This window comes from Leptidea sinapis, chromosome 23 (assembly GCF_905404315.1).
Source record: "Leptidea sinapis chromosome 23, ilLepSina1.1, whole genome shotgun sequence".
In the NCBI taxonomy this organism is placed as follows: domain Eukaryota; kingdom Metazoa; phylum Arthropoda; class Insecta; order Lepidoptera; family Pieridae; genus Leptidea; species Leptidea sinapis.
In genome coordinates, this window is record NC_066287.1 from 1,296,128 (window position 1) to 1,315,858 (window position 19,731).

Consider the following 19,731-nt stretch of genomic DNA (forward strand, 5'->3'; position numbering starts at 1 on the left):
GCGTTGCCCTCATCCAATCTATTCCGGCGATCTTGACCAGATGAATACTGCGTCTTCCAGTACGTGATCGCCATTCGAGGACTTTACTGCCCCAACGGCCATCTGTCCGTCGAGCTATGTGCTCTGCCCACTGCTACTTTCGAACATGTCACTTTGAGACAAACGATGTTAAGTATCATTATGGCCTGAATAGACTTTGAATACCAAATATTAACTCTAGCTATAACCGTTTTTTCTCTAAAAATATAATTAGCAGTTAAAAAATCTGTTATAGTGTATCATATAATACGTCGGATGGTAGTTGTACTTTTTATTTTTTCAAATCACATGTTGTAAATAAATCATAAACTGACCTCGGATTGACCTAGTTTAACCCTAAGCGTTTAAAAAAACATAATTTCGTTTCCCACAATACAGAAAAGAAAAGTACATGGGGTGGTTGTCTTAATTTTTTTAGTCATCAATTATTATTAATTATTTTAATCTTTAAATACGAGTCGTACGCCGTGGTAACCCGCTCTCACCTAATGAGCAAGGTCTCTGGCATATATTAACGCCTGCCACATGAGTAAATATACTGATGTGCACATGAGTTTTATTGACTCATGTGCACGAATTTGAAAAGCCACGGCATCCTTCAATCAAAAACACAATTTTATGCTTGTACATTACTTTCTCCCAGTGTAACATGTCACATATTATAACAAATTGTGAATTTTTTCTAACAATATTTACCAGTGATCAACAACATTCAAGCCATAATCACTACTACCTAAACAAATTAATTTGTACCAAAATTTATAAATGATGCGGGACTGGAACTCACGGGTTCCGTCCGAGCGCTCATAGCAACTGAGCCAACCGTCCGAGTGACGCATCAACCGTATATCTTTTTATGTCTTGTTCAACTCACAGGTCGTGGCTCCATCTACAGGATTTAATATTACCAGTGTGTGTGTGTTTGTCGTGTCGTGTGTGTTTGTTACTTTTCTTGAGGCACTACTTAGGCTGGGTTGCATCATAGGTAGACTGTTATAGTTAGAGTTTTCGAGTCAAATTTAATGTTAACTACTGTTACAGCGTTACTACGCTGACCCTTACATAGACTGCGGAATATGTTGCACCATCGTATTCCTTGATTTGAAACTTTTGACAGGCTTTTGACGTAGTTTTGTTATTGCTAATGTTAGTTGGTGCAACCTGGCCTTATTATTTTATTTTATTCTCACCTATAGTTTTGTCATTTTATATATTTTTTTGATTATGTAAGTCCCGTGGCATAACGCCCTATTAAAAAAGTCCACACTCAATATTTATGTTATAATTATATACAGATAGGTAATAGGGAGTTAATTTAACTTAAGTATAGCTAGGCTTAATAACATCCTTAATCCATCGAACAGTTGTGAGGACGTTGTGGTAGATACCAGGTTGGTGGTCTACTCCGCATCCGAAGCCAGCCGAGGTGATGCCGACCAGATGATATCTTCCGTTGTCCAGGATTATCAGAGGTCCTCCGGAATCACCTGGAATGAAAAAATAGGATAATAAGGATGGTTAGGAATTCAAAATCTGGGACAGTACACACCACTAGTTTGAAGTACCCAAACAGGTAAGGCTGTTTAGAATAGTGTAGAGATATTAGATCATTTTTACGTCTAGACAGACGATTTGAAAATGTCGAAATTGAGGTTGACAGTTAACTTCTATTTGGAGCAATAAAGCATAAAGAGCAAGAGCACACTAACATACAAATCGCGAGTAGTTTAACGACCGTTCCCAATAATCGGTCTATCTCTTACTTGAGATAAAAATCGTAACTATCGTTGACTTTTCTGTCGCAATAAACTTATCGATGGTAACTCACCTTATCCATCCACGCTGTCTGTCAATGGGACGACGCGGACGTATAGCTTACCAGCGACAGAAGTTTGTACGGAAATTGCAATTCACGCGTCCCAATATAAGGCGATAAGAATGACTTATTGGGTATATTGGTACTGACAGTAGAAGTTAGTAATTTATATCTATCTGTAGATAGTATATTGGGAATGGCCGGTAGTAGGGGCTTGTCACGCACACAAAAGTAATAAGCCTGTCCTGTTTTCATCGGTTGTCTAGCAACAAAATGCTCTATCTAGACGCATAAATTATCTAAAGAAGGGACCAAATAATATATGCATCAGTATTTCTCCACTGCAAAATAAATGAATTATTACTTATCAAACTTCACAAAAATGGGTTCCGTTACACGATCTATAGCTCCATGTTAAAACCTCCCATAAAATACTTTGTAGAAGTCTGTGAAACAACAGCAGAGACTATTCTAAAGACTTTACAATTAACTCAAAAAACAATTATGACAACTTCGTACGCCACCGTCCCACGGGGTGACTTCACCGCAATAAGCTGCCCTACCCACTGGAATTTTAGTAGCCCGTCCCCGCAACCGTCTGCCACTCCGTGGGACGGAAGCGCACGAAGTTGTCAGACTATATAACTTTATTTCATTACGACTTTTTTGCCCCTACTACGAATTTCATTCATATAATATTATCAGATAGTTTCAAATATACGTACTCTTTATGAGTTCGTATTAAGAAAATTTATTGAAGTAGGCGTTATTTTGCGGAAACCCTTATCTAAATGTTGTGTTGTTGTCTTTCCTGAAAGCACGTGTTGAATTTGTGAAAGACACAAGTTTGGGAAATTAACACTCAAGAAAAACTTATAACTTTTGGATAGTTAGATAATGTTAATATTAATATATATAAATCCAGTGTTCTGATGTTTGTTTGCAGTGACCTCCTAAACTAATGAACGGATTTTAATAGGGATTACTTCATGGAGTGCGGTTTAGTCCAACTTGAGAAATAGGATAGTTTTTGTTTCGATTTAGGACCCATGATTATTTTTATTTCCATATTTGTTTTGAGTGGACATGATTTCTATAAGAGAATTTATTGACGCAAGGTTTGACAGTTCTGCTGGGAAATAATTTAATTATAACAACAGGGAGCATATTTTACGAAATAATTCTTGATATTATATTATTGAAATTCATAAAAAAACAGTATTTTGTACAGAACCACGTCTGTCGGATCAGCTAGTGTTTATTTTTGTGATACAAATGGTCTAGTTGATCAGCTAACGTCGGATGTCCAATTTGCGTGACGGTGTGCTCACGCATCGTAAAAATACACTCTAATAATACGCACCAAAAGAAATATAATTTAAAAGATATCAAGTTACCGAGGCAAGCGTCTTGGTGTCCGTCGGAATGTCCGGCGCAAATCATTTCCGAGTGAATCTCCACAGAGATTCTCTTACTGCGATGCCATTTAATACATTCTTCGGTGCCTGAAACGTAACAAAAACATCCTTCGTCAAACGTCGATTTCATTTTTTGTATGGAAATAAGGGACGAGACGAGCAGCACGTTCAGCTGATGATAATTGATGCGCCCTGCCCATTACAATGCAGTGCCGCTCAGGATTCTTGAAAAAACCCAAAAATTCCTAGTGACACTACAACTGCGCTTGTCACCTTGAGAAATTAGATGTTAATTCTCATTTGCCCAGTAATTTCACTAGCTACGGCGCCCTTCAGACACACAGTAATGCTTACACATTACTGCTTCACGGCAGTAAAAGTTGATTAAAAGTTATGAGCTATCTTAAGTTTTAATTCCACTGAGATTTTTTTGGGTCACCTGATGTTAAGTGGTCGCCGAAGCCCACGTTCTCTTGAAACACCAGATTAATCACAGGAGCGTTGCCGGCTTTATAGAAAAGTTTACGCGCTTATTTGAGGGTACTTATGCCGCATCGTTCTGGAAACAAGGAAGCTCATTCCACAGGTTTGTAGCACATGGAAGAAAGTTCCTCAAAAACTGCACTGAACGACACACATCCAGATGGTGGGGATAATTAAATATTTTGTGGCGTGTCGTGCGAAGATGGAATTCCGTGGCAGAAATCAAGTGAAACAGCTCTTCGGAACACTCCCCGTGATAAATGCGACACAAAAAGAAGCGACGTCCCTAGTCTCTTCGCAACGCCAAGTGATCTAGCCGTTCATAGAGCACCGGATCCCCGACAATTCGAGCAACTCTGCTTTGCACTTTTCAAATCAAATCAATATCACTTAAGTCATGTAGGTCAAGGAAATGATACTTATGAATGTCAAGTTTTCTTTTTTTTTTACATTTACCGCCACTTCGCAAAAGGTTGTGCTTTAATGAAAAGAAGTGGCAAGGAACTCATTGACAGTGGCAAGGAACTCATTGACAGTGGCAAGGAACTCATTGCCACTCTTTTGAATCAACATTTACAGCTATATCGTCTTGAAAATCATTTCAACTACAATAGTAAAGTGTATGTAAATAGACATAACACAAACACTCAAACGTCATAATACTTGAAAGTAATGTCTTACACGAGTAAATAAAAATTAAATGTAACTTAATAGGTAATAATAAAAGTAGTTTAAAAAAAACTAAAAATCACGCTTTAGTTGAAAAGATAAAAGTTAAAATTTAAAATGAACATCAATTCCTGCCTTATCGACGATACATGAAAAAATTAAATAAATTAACAAAAATCTTATTTTGCAAATTGAGAAATGGAATAATTTTATCAAATTAATGTATTGTCATCGGTCCTCGATAAATCTACGAAGTTTAAACGAAATCTGGCCATTTATATATTTTTGGCGCCCAAATGAGTCAGTTACAAACAAATATACATACAGGCGAAGGTAATAAAAAGCGTTTAAAAATCAGATTAATTGGGTACAGTAGAAACATCAATCGAAATATACTGTAAATAACTAAAGGTATTTTGTGAGCATTTTATTAGCGATTGTAAAAGTTATATTGCTATTATTTACTTACTCAGTATAGGTACAGTCGCTGATCTAAGTAGATTGGTTCCAATATGGCTGGTACTTGCGTCCGTTTTGCCCCAACCAGCGATCACACCAGAAATACCCTCAAGTTCAAAATCTATGTCAGGCAGACAGACTGGCAGTATATGACTAGTATATACAACGGGTCTGGATAACTTTAACAAGGCTATGTCGTAGCGGTCTGGCTGCGTCATTCGGAATTTGAAGAGAGGATGAAGAATCTTTTGGACTACCCTGAAAGAAATGTTACGATTATTGAAAGGTAGGTTTCGCTGACAAAATTGATTCATGACCCACCACACCACCACTTAATAAACAAGTTACTAGGTCAAAATTAGCTTGAACATATATTTCCTAAGTAAGCCTTACAAATAAACTTGGTATAAAGTCATACCTGAGAATAAGCCAGGAGTAGGCAAAATGTTGACTATATCTTTGACTACACTGTCTATACAATGATAATTATGAAGTTTTCCGACTGTCACGCAGCCTTGCAAATATTAAACGCGAGAAACTGTTTACGTCCGAACTCCGAATAAACCTATAGACCAGTGCTGGAGCCTTTGAAAATGATAAAACGTGAATTAAAAATATTGTAGGATGAAACCCGTGGGAAAAGGAAGATAATATTATAAAAATGAAAGGAAAATAATCTATACATAATAATCGATCTAAGGTCGGGAAGTGGAAGGGGGGGGGGGTTAATGGTAAAACTCGGTTTATCTCGATTTTCAGCGAAACTGCCAGTCCTATGAAAAAAAGTTAAATTGCAAAGTTGTTAGTTCTTTACACATAAACTCAAAATTTTTGTGAAAACTACTTTAACGACGTTGAGCACTTTTCTTGGGATGGGTATAAAAAGTTAAACTCGCGTCAGGACACGTAGCCTGATGGAAAATTCGTTAGACAGTCGTTGAAATTATGAATAAAAGATTTATACTTCTTACCAATTATAGTTCGGCTATTTCCACTTAACTAACATTAATTTTAAAAACACGAAGCAGAGGTAATAGGATCATAATGCTACCACAAGTAGCGGCCGTTCACGAGCTTGACGCATACAATATCAGCTTACCCAAGTTTGGTTGCAGTGGTATGGGCTGCAGCGCTGGTATCAAGAGCTCCAAGCCACACTGATATATCTCTCAGCCTGGCACGGGATACACAATGAGCTGCTGTTGCTACATATATACGGGATACTGAAAAAGATAATGTAACGGAACGTTACTATCGCCTAACGTCGTAGTTAAACCCAATTACAGGTGAGAGTGAGACGGTTCATGAGTGAGCAGGTAGTTGATATTTTATTCATGCGGGTTCCGTATTCTGCAAAAAAGGGAACTAAATCTGAAAATACGCTGCCAAGCGCTGGTTCATATACCCTACTATTCCTATTTCCTTGTCTTGAGGACTTCGCTCCACTTTGATTTGCTTCCCACCTTCCTGACGCAGTAAGCTGGAAGAGCACCACAGCCAGATCGCCGGATGGGACTGATCAGGCGACACGCAGGATAGTAACAACTGTAGCAAGATCCGATAGAACCTACCACGTAAAAGTTTGTGTGACCCCATTAAATTATATGATAGTAATTTTTTTTAATTATTATTAAAACTTTTATCAATAAATAAAGTTTAATAGAGGCAGCTATCGTTTCGTTATTTATTAATTTTAAAAATATCACCCGGTAGGTGTCGCAATAATCACGGCCATTATGATCACGGAGCATCCTGACAGAAACAATGGATTAAAAAAAAATAGCCTTATATATATAAGGTTGATGCATCCAATATAGGATAATTTATACTTACACAGTTCTTTTATTACTTTTTATGAAATATTTGATATTTAAAACGCTTAAAAACATTGAAAACGATTCATATATTGGATGAAGCACCTTACAAACTAATTTGTTTTGTATAATACAGCCATTGTAAAATAGGTAGTTTCTTGATAGAAGAACATATCTTCTCACGAGCTCAACTTTTTCAACTCAACATAAGGTATATTCAGTAATTTAAAATAAATATTTATAGTGATGATTCAAAGGCACTTAGTTTAAGCCTAATTGAATAAAGTTTTTTTGACTTTGAATTTAATAATAATCAGCATCAAGACGTTCACTGCTGGACAAATTCCTTCCCCAAATATCTCCACGACAATCACTCCTGCGCGGCCCTCATCCAACCTACTCCGGCGATCTTGACCAGATCGTCGGTCCATCTTGTGGACAAATTTAAACATTTGTAATAATAATAGGCGTTGTCATGGATCCCATAATCAGAACCTTACCAAAAATTCAAAACTCTCCGAACCATCTTTACAGTATCTACTTTCCAATAAAAAAAGAATCATCGAAATCGGTTGAGCGATATTGAGTTATTTCTAATTTTGTGACGCACATACTTATGGCAACTTTTATGGTTTTCTCATGGATACCATTGTCAGAAGGTGCAATGGGACCACACGGGAACAATCAGCTTTTAAATAAAAAAAGAATTATGTAAATCAGTTGACCCAGTCGAAAGTTCTAAAATACTGACGAATTGAGAACCTACTACTTTTACTTTTGAAGTCGGTTAAAAAAACAAGAATGAATAAACGGGTAAACAGGATGATTATTTGACATCATTCACGACCTTCTGTAGTATGATATAAGGCCGAGATTCCCTTGCAAGCTACCTTCAAAAATGTATGTCTCTCACGTTAAGTATTTCACTAACTAATTCTGTAACAGACATTTAAATAGCATTTGTGTGTGTTAAAATACGAAAAAATAAGAATATATAACTGACCGAGTACTCCACCACACTGGTATTCAGATATCCTCAAATGAGCCTGCCAGGGAAACTCAGCAAGTCTTGCTTCCCGACCTCCTATGATTCGCTTCTGGATCATTCTGGTAGCTGATAGACCACACTCCACCTGCACACAGCAGTGACAATTCTATCAATATTTGTTAATTTTTTATTTACGCGTACCCACAGACTAATTAGATTGACAACGCTCCTGTGATTCCGATGGTGTTGCAGGAGAATGTGTTCGGTAGTGATCATCATCAGGTAACAGAAATTTCAAAATCGTTTCAGTATATCCAGAGATGACTCCTTACAGCCTCACAAACTTTACCTCTTTATAATATTTGTAAAGATAATATTATACTTAATTAAACTAAATAAATACATATCATAAAGATCTATGACTCGGAAACAAACATCCATATTCATCATATAAATGTATGCACCTAACGGGATTCGAACCCGGGACTTCTACCACAGTAGGCAGGATTGTTCACCACGGGGCTACATGTGTCGTCAAAACCTTACCTAAAAGGTCGCTAACGGTACTGTGATTCTTTTGGTGAAATTAAAAAGAAGGTATTTTTTTAAATAAAAGCCGTGTAACACAGCCTTCGGCCATTGTGTTACACAAAGCCAGCCTCATCTTTTTTATTAAAATAAGGGATGAGACGAGCAGGACTTTGAGCTGATGGTAAAGTATGGAATATATAGAGCTGTTAATGTAGTGCCTTTCAGGATTCTTGAAAAACAGAAAAATTCTGAGTGGTGTTTACTGAATTACAATGGTGCTCGTCACCTTGAGACATAAGATGTTAAGTCTCAATTGTCCAGGCGCCCTTCAGACCGAAACACAATAATGCTTCACGGCAGAAAAAGGCCCGTTGTGGTAGGTACTAATAATCTAGCCGACATTCTGTAAGAATAAAGTAGGAAGAAACCTCCCACTGCTAAATGCCCTTAATCGACTCTTACGACACCCTTGGGCCTGGGACTTCCCTATTTATTTTATGCCCCGGGGAAGCACACATATTTTGTCATAACTTTTACCTGACCATCATCATCAACTCTTCTTCTGAACACGTTCGGAGGTATCATACTCCTGTGTGGAACTGCTTTCAACGTAGGTGGAACCACTTTGTGTCTCCAATCTGACGATGGAATACTGAAATGAAATTTCAAGGATAGGATCACATGGGGTCACACAATTTAAAAACTCGACATAGTACTAAGTAGTAGTAATTGTATAGATATTGTCATATAGGTACAATTATTCTGAAAATTGTAAGTTCTTAGATTATTTATTATGTTTTTAAAGTGATAACCCTCAATTCTGGGACTAATTTCTGCTCAACGCCGATATTTGCATATTAGGAAATTGACTTGAGATGTCGCTCTTGTAAAGTAGATCCTGTAGATAAAGCCACAACCTGAGAGTTGAACAAAGAATACAACATCTTATCAACGATACGTCACTTGAACGGTTGGCTCAGTTGGAAAGAGCACTCCTCGTAACTCGAGCAGTCGCGGGTTCGAGTTCATAAATTTTTTTTCAGTTTTATTTGTTTTATTAGACTATTCTTAAGAGCAGTTGCCAAGTTTTGGCCTATCTGAGAGAAAAATTATTTGTAAATGATTCAAAGCTATATTATCCTTACACAATGAAGAACACAAAAGGGTCCAAATATTACTATCAACTACACCTAACATCGGAGCGAAGATCATGTTCATTACATTAGTTTTTATATAACTTCAATACATGCAGTATTTTCGAAGCTATAACGACGAAAAGTGTAAGCTTTTTTTTTGTATTTCTGAAATTACACGCTCTCAACCTATGACGTCACACCCCCGTTAAGACACGGCACAGCGCCCGCGCGATAATTACGACCGTCTCGTTTCATTTTCTTTCTATCTTCTACGTTTTCTTATTACCTATTCTAATTAAAAGAAATAATATACGGTTACACTAAAGTGAAACTGTAGTGTGTAGAATGGCAGATGATATTCTAAAAGGTCAGTCGGACAATCTGCCAAGACTCGATAGTTTGAAGGTGGCACAATGAAATGGAAATGTATTTTTTTACTTAATTAATTAATTTATATTTATTTGGCAAATAAAGTAAAAAACGTTTGTCGCACCTATTGGAACAGTTTATCTGCTTGACAGATTTCAGACAGCTTATTTATTGCTTCGAAAAATACTCGTACACATTTTTTTCATGTGTGGCTATTTTTACAATTACCTATTGTCAATGTTGTCGAAGACACAGCATGAGAAAAGCCATCCAGAGCATCCCTTGACCTTTGTCCCTCCTTGCAGCCAACATGTCAGCGATAATGTGCACGCCCTGATCTCGTCTCCAACCGTACATGATGCTGGATAGCCCAGCAGCGAAGCCAGAACACTGCTTGTCAATGCTGAAAGAACACAAATTGAAATATTTTTATTCAAAAAAAGATTTGAAATCACTTATGAAACGTCAAAAACAACCACCTTTTTGAAATAGTAAGCTTCAGACCTGAAAAGAAACGGGCGCAAGAAAATCAGCGGAAGTTTTTTTAAATTTCGTAACATAAACGCATTTATAAAATATATTGTATTTTAGTGTTTATATTGACGTTTTATATAATTACTAGCGGACCCGACAGGCGTTGTTCTGTTATAAAAATATCTTGCGAATGGAAGTTCTTTAAATCCGTTCTTAGCTGATCTCTACTCGGCGAAAGGAATATTTCTAGCAAATTTCAAGTCTCTACGCCTTATCGTTGCAGAGATATCGTGATGAGTGACTATATACGTGGAAATCTCTTATATATATGTATATATATATAGATTAACTAAATTGCTTGTATGTTTATGTACATAATGTTGTTATTCTGTAATTGCAGGAACAACAATATTTCAGTGTTAGTGGACCTTGAATAAATACATATAATATGCAGTATCGTACAATAAAATTTATAATTAAATAGCCTGAGGGTGTTCGCTCCATTCCCAGTCTGTGGTATCATTAAGAAAATCATTTATATGTTTTTAAGCATTTCTCATCGCGGAATTTTAACATAGTAATTACTATGACGGATATTTTGATGCATTTGCATGAATGGTGGTAGCGACGGAACTGCGAAGGCTGACAACTTGTTATAGTAATCTTCACTACACAATCGTTTTTTAACAATTGTTTCTTTCGTAACAATAATCAGAATAGCTATTAACTCCGCGCGGAGTATTTACAGATTGCTTTATGACGTCACGCGTGGCTTAGTAGTAGGTATAGTAAGTGGGCATAAAATCCATAGTGGTTGTAAAAAAATATAACCAAATCAATAAATTCATACATTGTATATATAGTGTCATATAAAATGAATAATTTATGGAATTATTCCCATTAAAATAATCTATCTGAGTTGTCGCCTTTTTTTGGGATCGAATGGTCAGTTTGTGGCTTCCATGAGTCCGGGTAACAAATTAGTTTGTAAGGTGCTCTCTGCATCCATTAGTTCAATCGTGTTAAAAATTAAAAATGTCAATTATACTAGATAATAAGTACAAATAAACTGTATAAGAATCAATGATCGTATATTGGATGCATCAAAATTTAGAGCTTGAATTCATTGTTTGTGTAAGGATGTTTCGTCGTGATTACTGTCATAATTAGTAATAGCATCAAACATACAACAACATAATACTGTTGTCTTAGATTAAGGGTTGGTCTCCGCTCCAACTAGATACCGTACTACATAAGAACAAAAGCATTTTTATTACGCCAACTTGATATTGTAGTGTGTATTGGCTTTTTGTAAAGATGCTTGTGTGCGTGGCGTAATAGCGTCTTTCAAATATTGTAACTTATACACTCTTCGTGTTATTTTACATTGAAATTAATAAAATACAAAATACTCGCTGATGATATGTGATCCCGGTGTCTTTCTTATTTCTTCTAGTATTATTTTAACAAAATTTTACAACGCAACTCGGCATTTCAGTTTGAATTATTAGCAAAGTTTAACAGAACATGTGGCACGTCAACGTCACACATTGTTCGAGACTGGCTCGAGTACGGAGCTGAGATCTAAAGGTGTTGTATTGCCTGAACAACAACATTAGGTCTCAAACAAAATCCAGCTAAAGGTTTCCCGTCCTTTTCACTCGCCTCGCCACACACGCTCTTTTTCGTTTCTTATCTTGCTTTCGCCGTCGTTACTGACATTTGGACCCGAATTATTTCCTTATAATATATTACAGAGACAATCTGTTTTAGGTACGTATGGACTAATAATATACTAGCGTATATACTAACAGAGCGTCAGAGAGAAGAACATCTCTTACGGAGATACAGCAAGATGGAAAATGTAAGCGAATCTATTGTTACAAGTTATGGTTGTAAAGTCGTATTGTTACTGTAACTGATTCTGACAGTGTAGTCTTAAGCAGTCAGCCACGCTGGTGGAAGTGGAATTGACTCCTTAAGTGTTTTTAATATTTAACTATATAACGCACACTTTGACAAATCAAAATAAGTCACGAATTGGCTGTCTGGTGGTTTAAACGCTATTATATACTACTCTTACTTCTTCCACTTACGTATGCATGTTTACTGTAGATAATTCCCAAACGCTAAGTCCGTAATTATAAATTGTATCGTTTAACTTATCAGTTCATTTGTCATGTTCACCCACTCAGTGACGTTCATGATAAAATGACATTGTGTAGTTGAATGCGCTAGCCTTTTTTAGCAACGTTGCTATCGGGGATATAGCTCAGTGGTAGAGCATTCGACTGCAGATCGAGAGGTCCCCGGTTCAAACCCGGGTGTCCCCTAATATATTTTTTCATATCCACGGTATATTTTTGTACGATTTTATATAAGTTTACATACAGTTCAGTTTTTATCTTTTACTTTTCTTGTTAAATTTAAAACAAAAGGACAATTTTATTTTGTGGTAAAGGAGGACAAACGAGCGTACGGGTCACCTGGTGATTAGTGATCACCGCCGCCCACACTATCTTGCAACACCAGAGGAATCACAGGAGCGTCTCCGGCCCTTAAGGAAGGTGTACACTTTTTCTTCTCGCCTTGGAAAAATCGCACAAGGAAGCTCATTCCACAGCCTTGTAGTACATGGAAGAAAGCTTCTTGAAAACCGCACTGTGGAGGACACATCCAGATGGTGGGAATGATATCCTAATTTTTTAGGAATTATTCTGTATTTTGTATTGTTAGGATATATTCTGTATCGGAATTCTATTTTATTTTTTTTCTCTTGTTATTGTCAGCTTTGTTTACTAGGCCATCTACAAACGTTTAGGAGATCAATTCAAAGAATTCAAAGTAAAGTATGTATCTGTCATACCGCCTAATAATTCAACTTACTTTCAGTCACTCCTTGTTTAACATTCAAAATTAACAGCGGCAGAAGAAATCTGAAATTCGTCCTCCATTTTGTCTTTCGCCGCCATTTTGTGACGCCATCGTATCCATTGTTTTTATTAATTTCTCTATGCGTTATGAGTCTGTATTGTCTCTGGTTCGGACACAAATCGGCCGTCGTCATGGTTATTGAGATAGTCCATTGCTTTGTGAAGGTGTTGTTAGCTGGATGTCATTTCAAAGCCTGAAAATAAAATTATTGTTGGGTATTATCATTTATTTATTATAATTTAATTGATAGCAGATTGCAACGTCTCGGGACAGGCTTTTAACTCTTAAATAGCAGTGAATGTTGCGTAGGGGTTAATTACATACATAGCAGAGGGAAAGCGCTGAATGCTCCAGTGCATTTCGAGATCGGCGAACGCAGCGTCGTAAATGATACCTAGGATTAGAGGTTACTCTTCGCGGCTTAGTGAGATCTTGTTACATCTAAGCTCTTAACAGATGTTGCTATAATATTGGTGGGAAGCTCCTTTACACAGGATGCCGGCTGGATTCTAGGTACCACAACGGGGCCTATTTCTGCCGTGGAGCAGTAATGTGCAAGCATTACTGTATTTCGGCCTGAAGGGCGCCGTAGCTAGTGAAATAACTGGGCAAATGAGACTCCACATCTTATGTCTCAAGGTGACGAGCGCAGTTGTAGTGCAGAATGTTTGGGTTTTTCAAGAATTCTGATCGGCACTGCATTGTGATTGCCAGGGCGTATCAATTACCATCAGCCGTACGTCTTGCTCGTCTCGTCCCTTGTTTACATTAAAGATAAATTAACACCAAATAATATTGAGCCCAATGGGACGATGTTAGCAGTCCTGATGGCATGACGCTGAACACCGCTGGTGTGGGATGCAACTTGTGTCGACATGCGTCCTCTCATATTAAATCAAATCAAATCAAAATCAATTTTTTGATGTAGTTCAAGGAAATGATTCATGTGAATACCAAATGTTTTCTATTCTTTTTAAATTTACAAACACTTCGGAAAAGGTTGAGCTTTAATGAGAAGAAGTTGCAATAAACTCATTTTCACTGTTTTAAATTGTTATTTACAGCTTTATCGTTTTACAAATGATTTCAATTACAATATAATATGTAAAGTGATGCAGTAAAATCACTCAATCGTCAAATTTTTTCACCTTCGCACGACACGCCACAAGTTACGATATCATCCCCACCATCTGGATGTGTGGCGGTCCTCCACAGTGCGGTTTTCAAGGAGCTTTCTTCCTCGTACCACGAAGCTGTGGAATGAGCTTCCTTGTGCGGTGTTTCCGGGACGATACGACATGGGTACCTCCAAGAAAAGCGTGTACACCTTCCTTAGAGGCCGGCAACGTTCTTGTGATTCCTCTGGTGTTGCAGGAGAGTGTGGGCGGCGGTGATCACTTAACACCAGGTGACCCGTACGCTCGTTTGTCCTCCTATTCCAAAAAAAAAAAAATCAATGCCTTGCCACATGCAATGCCAAAACACAAGACTTATTCAGTACAGTAGATGCATCATTAACCTAAAGCAGAGGAAATATATTCATGGGTCGGCTAAAGTAATTTGAATTTGATTTATGAGTCAAATATACAGCACAACCTACTTTTTACAAAGACTTTAATATCTTTAATGTCCAATAATATACATATAATATTAATATAAAATTCTTATTCACTTTAATATTATTATTACTTAATTACTATTTTATACATTATCATCGTCCATTATTAGGTCAGGTAAAGGGCTCAAGCCCATACAGCCGTATTCATTATTTAATGTCAAAGCCATCTTTGCAAGATTTTTACAATATTGTTCTTTCTACAAACGTAGAATAGCAGGAGGAGTAAATAATTTTAAGGATTTTTGTTTTGTTACGCCAAAGAAGTATAACTTCTTGCGTGCATACTTATGTACACACACACTTTTTTTGTTATACCAATGGGAGGCTCCGTTGCACAGGAAGCCGGCTATACTATGGGCACCACAACGGCGCCTTTTTCTGCAATGAAGCAGTAATGTGTAAGCATTATTCGGTCTGAGACTTACTTGACTTAACATCTCATGTCTCACGGTGACGAGCGCAATTGTAGTGCCGCTTAGAATTTTTTGGTTTTTCAAGAAACCTGAGCGGCACTACATTGTAGTATACTCGTTTATTTTCATAAAAAAGTACTTTTAATGTGCAAGCATTTATTTGGTCTTAACACCTTATCTTGATCAAAGTGACGAACGTAAATTCGAATCCACTCAGAATTTTGGGGTTTTCCAGGAACTCAGCAGTGTTATTCTCGTAATTTCAAAATCATTGGCATTAAGTTCTGATCCTATCCACGTTCGCTCTAGAGTCTAGATTGTTCTTCTCCTATTATTTCCCTGGTAAACTGCTCGAACAATATCTTTATTTATTTACGGTGCGTGTGGATTGATGCATCTACTGTACTCAATAACTCTTGAGTTTACGTATTAAGTCACATTCACTTTTTTGCCTTACTCGTGTAAGTATATATGAGTTTTTGTTGCATCACTTTACATATATTGTAAATGAAAAGATTTGTAAAAAGATAAAGCTGTAAATGTTGATTTAAAAGAGTGGCAGTTAGTTTCTTGCTACTTCTTCTCGTTGCAGCTGAACCTTTTCCAAAGTGGTGGTAAATATAAAAAAAATTGTGTGATTTTATGAAACCACGATGCAAGTGTAACTTTTTTTCACAAAATAACATAGGTATTAATATCAGCATAGAATAAAAACAAAATGTATAAATAATACTTCTTCACATTTTCATAAAATAAAAAAACCTTTATCAACCCCACACAGGTTCAACCTACTCTTCCATCCGAACGCAATTGCATCCAATATGAGAACTATAGGCGCCACCCGACTGTCACGCGACATGCAACACACAGACGAAATAGTTGAAGACGATGTAATAAAAGTTTCACTTTAAAAATATACTTTTGACAGTCATAAGTGTCATTATAATTTTTTTTTTTAAATATACATATTTTTAAAATAATGCAATCCAGGAAATCGTTCCAAATCTAAAATAGTATACTATATCTCTACTACTATTACAAGGGTTATATAATATGCTCAATTATGCTATGATTTTTTAAGTTTTTAACTCAACCAATCGTCACATTTTCGCAGGATACGCATCTTGTTTCGAGAATACGCAATAATTATACGAAGTCCCTAAATCAGAACGTAACTTTATCACAATCGGAACTTAAATGTCAATTTGTGTTACAAAAATACGAAATTTATCTTTTTGACATAAGGTCGCTTCGATTCTATTCTCGTATTATTACGGCCTATGAAGGGTAAGGAGAACCATCTCTGTGTATGAAAAAGCTTACGTAAAGACGCGTCCAATAAGGGTGGCGCTGCGGTAGCCTACGATAAATTTTAAAGAAAGCGCCAAACGTAAATAGAATAAAATAGAGATATAAACAAGGCAAGCAACCCGGCATTTTAGTTTCAATTATTAGCAAAATTTAACAAAACATGTGGCACATCAACGTCACACATTGGTCGAGACTGGCTTGAGTACGCCCACTTGGGCGTAGTATTCGTGGCCGCACTTTGCGACTACGCCTGCGGTATGTAGTTGGAGCGCAGCGGAGACCAAACCATAATCTACGGCTGTTACATATTTCCAATGGCGTTAGATTACTTTATTCTCGAATACTTAATTCAATACTTTTCTATTAACTGCAGCGTCCGTTGGGTCAGGTAGTATCTTATATACCTCCTATACGCTCATAAACATATTAGCCAATTTAAAAAGAATAGTGATGTACACAGTTTCAATACTCAAAACAAACATAAACTCGCAATTCCATCTACTAGGCTCCAAAAAATTGCTAAATCTTTTAAAGTAGATTGTGTTATATTTTATAATAAACTCCCAAATGAAATTAAAATATAACCTATTAAAAAATTTTAATGTATCGTAAAAATAAATTAACATCTAAGGCCTATTATAATCTGAAAGATTATTTGAATGATAAAGATGGAATTAATGTTCTAAATTTTGTTAATGAATATTGTTATACTCATTTGAATGCTATTGTAACTTTTGTACTTCATCCTGACTTGCACTAATTAACTTATAAACTTTTACAGTGAATAAAGATTTTTTGACTTGACTTGACTATATATTTCGCAATTACTCGCAGAAGAATTTCATCTTTTTTTGATCAATAATAACTTTAATAACAATTATAAGATACAAAAGATGGATAGATGTTAAAAATAGAATATGATCTTTTTTCACGTAATATAATTGTAAATCATATTTTTATTATTATTATTATATCAGAAACGGCTTAAACTATTTCACTGATCTGTTATATTTCAATCGGCTTACAAATAATAGAGATAAAAGGCAGTTATTTTCTCAAAATTGATTCCTCTAGAATTATTTTTCATGTCAGTTCATAGTGTTTGAACAGACATCAAAAATAATAATAAAACCCATTCGTAAACAAATGGCGCTGAGAGAGAAGAAACGGGGCAAGAAACTCTACCAGCATACTTTTTTTGCTCTCTTTTTAATAAAATATACAATTTTACTACAAAAGTTATTGCTATAAAATAATCATAATCTAATCCCAGGCTGTCCGATGGCTTAGAATCTAAGATCTATCTTTAGGTATTCAGCTATGGAGTAGTAAGATTTACGACAGAGCTATTCTATAATAAAACATTTAAATTTATTTATAGATCATTCCTGAACAGCGACTAGGAATTTATTGTAAAAGTATATATACATTTACCCTTAATCATTAATGTGTATCTTGTAAAGCCTACTGGAATTAGTAACAAGCAATCCCTTATTTCTAGTGTTATGATAATGAAAATCACAATTTAGAGCAAAAAAGTTACAATTTTAAACTTTTATTAAGTTTTCAATAATACTGAATACTGACAATGAACAGTCATAATATTTGATTTAACAATACGCCCAAGTGTCAACGGATCTACGCGGGAAAAAGCGTGGCGCTGCTCATAAATAAATAAATATACTTTACCATACTAAGAACTATGTATAATTTGACCTGTTTTATTGTGATCTTTATAAACCATGGGGGCCAATTTAACCCGCCGCCTTTTACTTTCAACTTTCTCCGAACTTGCACGACACTAAACTGGAACACAATTGCGTTACGATTTGGTCAAAGCTTTCGTGTATCGCGTGCCGCGTTTACCAACCGACTAAAGTTTTCACAAGCGCCGAACGCAAGGCTGTACTGCGTATCAGGTTCTAGTATTTAGGAAAGTATGCGGTTTGATTCTGTTGTGGATATATAAAAGTGTTTATAAGACGACATTGATTGAACGACTTTCGTTATATTTATTCATAATACATTTAGCAGACCTTTTATAAAATCGAATTTTGAACAATTCAATTATCAGAGCTGGTGATCATTATAACATTATATATACATATATATATATATAATGTGGATGTATATACTCAACGATTCTCTTAAAAATAAAATACTAAGATATTTTTAAGTCAAATTACTAACTATATACCTAGTAACTTTTAAATTTAACTAGTCATTTATGACTTTTAAATTATTATAAGTCAATGCTGTGAATTTGTTTTATAGGTGCTCATATTAGAATTGTAAGTAACGGTATGTATATATTTGAAAATGTGTATTCTGTTGACGTGCCTAGTAAAAAATATATTTCTTGAATAGGGTGCTAACAATATCAATTATCTACTTTAGGATTAATTTTAATCGTAAGTCCCGATAATAAATCGTTCTGATTTCAATATGTCTATATAGCTTTCCAAATACAAAAAAAGAAAAGCTTATCATACCAAGCTAAAAATACCAAATCGCCATCCCATATGGGATTGTGGCTTGCAAATGAGACCAACACGAGAATATCAATATAATATATAATATAATACAGGGCATTTGCCGCTCTTAATATACCAGCTGTTTTAGAGCCAAATGGTATTACCCGCCGCGATGGCAAGCGTCCTGATGGAATGACGCTGGTGGCTTGGGCACGGGGAAGGGCGCTGGTGTGGGACGCGACTTGCGTCGACACTCTAGCTCCTTCTCATGTCCAAGTTACGTCAGTTGATGCTGGGGCTGCTGTTTCGACTGCCGAAGACAGCAAGCGTCGCAAATATGTTGGTCTCAGTGAGTCGTACATCTTTGTGCCGTTTGGTGTCGAGACACTTGGCCCGTGGGGCCCAGAGGCGCGGAGAATGTTCAAAATACTATCTTCGCGCCTCATAGTAGTCTACTAGAAACCCAAGCGCTGGCAGCTATTTCGGTCAACGGATCAGCCTTGCTATCCAATGCGGTAATGCTGCCAGTATTCTTGGTACGCTTCCACGTAATGATAGTTTTAATTTTATGTAGTCGTAGTATTGTAAATATAGTTATAAGATTTGTTTTGTTTGAATAATAAATATAATACAATAGAAATATATTTTTTACCATAGGGAGTGACAATAACCTAAGATATTGCAACAACACTTGGTAAAAATCATGAAGCTACATCAGTTCGTAAAGGGGCTTTGACATGGGGAGAAGAACTGAAAAACTCCCCGCCCATCTGATAAATCATATA

The 19,731-nt window shown here is 36.2% G+C and overlaps 1 protein-coding gene and 1 non-coding gene across 2 annotated transcripts; one reads left to right on the plus strand and one right to left on the minus strand.

Annotated features, from left to right (window-relative positions):
• Positions 1-943: 943 nt before the first annotated feature.
• On the minus strand, positions 944-18,332 carry LOC126971413 (testisin-like). The gene is made up of 9 exons (XM_050817730.1): positions 18,162-18,332; positions 13,083-13,323; positions 9,951-10,125; positions 8,755-8,869; positions 7,702-7,831; positions 5,984-6,107; positions 4,895-5,142; positions 3,253-3,360; positions 944-1,526 (listed from the first exon to the last, which is right to left on the minus strand). The coding sequence occupies exons 2-9, from the start codon at positions 13,261-13,263 to the stop codon at positions 1,360-1,362; spliced, it is 1,248 nt and encodes a 415-aa protein (XP_050673687.1). The 5' UTR covers positions 13,264-13,323; positions 18,162-18,332; the 3' UTR covers positions 944-1,359.
• Trnac-gca (transfer RNA cysteine (anticodon GCA)) lies at positions 12,458-12,529 on the plus strand. Its single transcript has one exon. It is a non-coding gene; the product is annotated as a tRNA-Cys (tRNA).
• Positions 18,333-19,731: the final 1,399 nt, after the last annotated feature.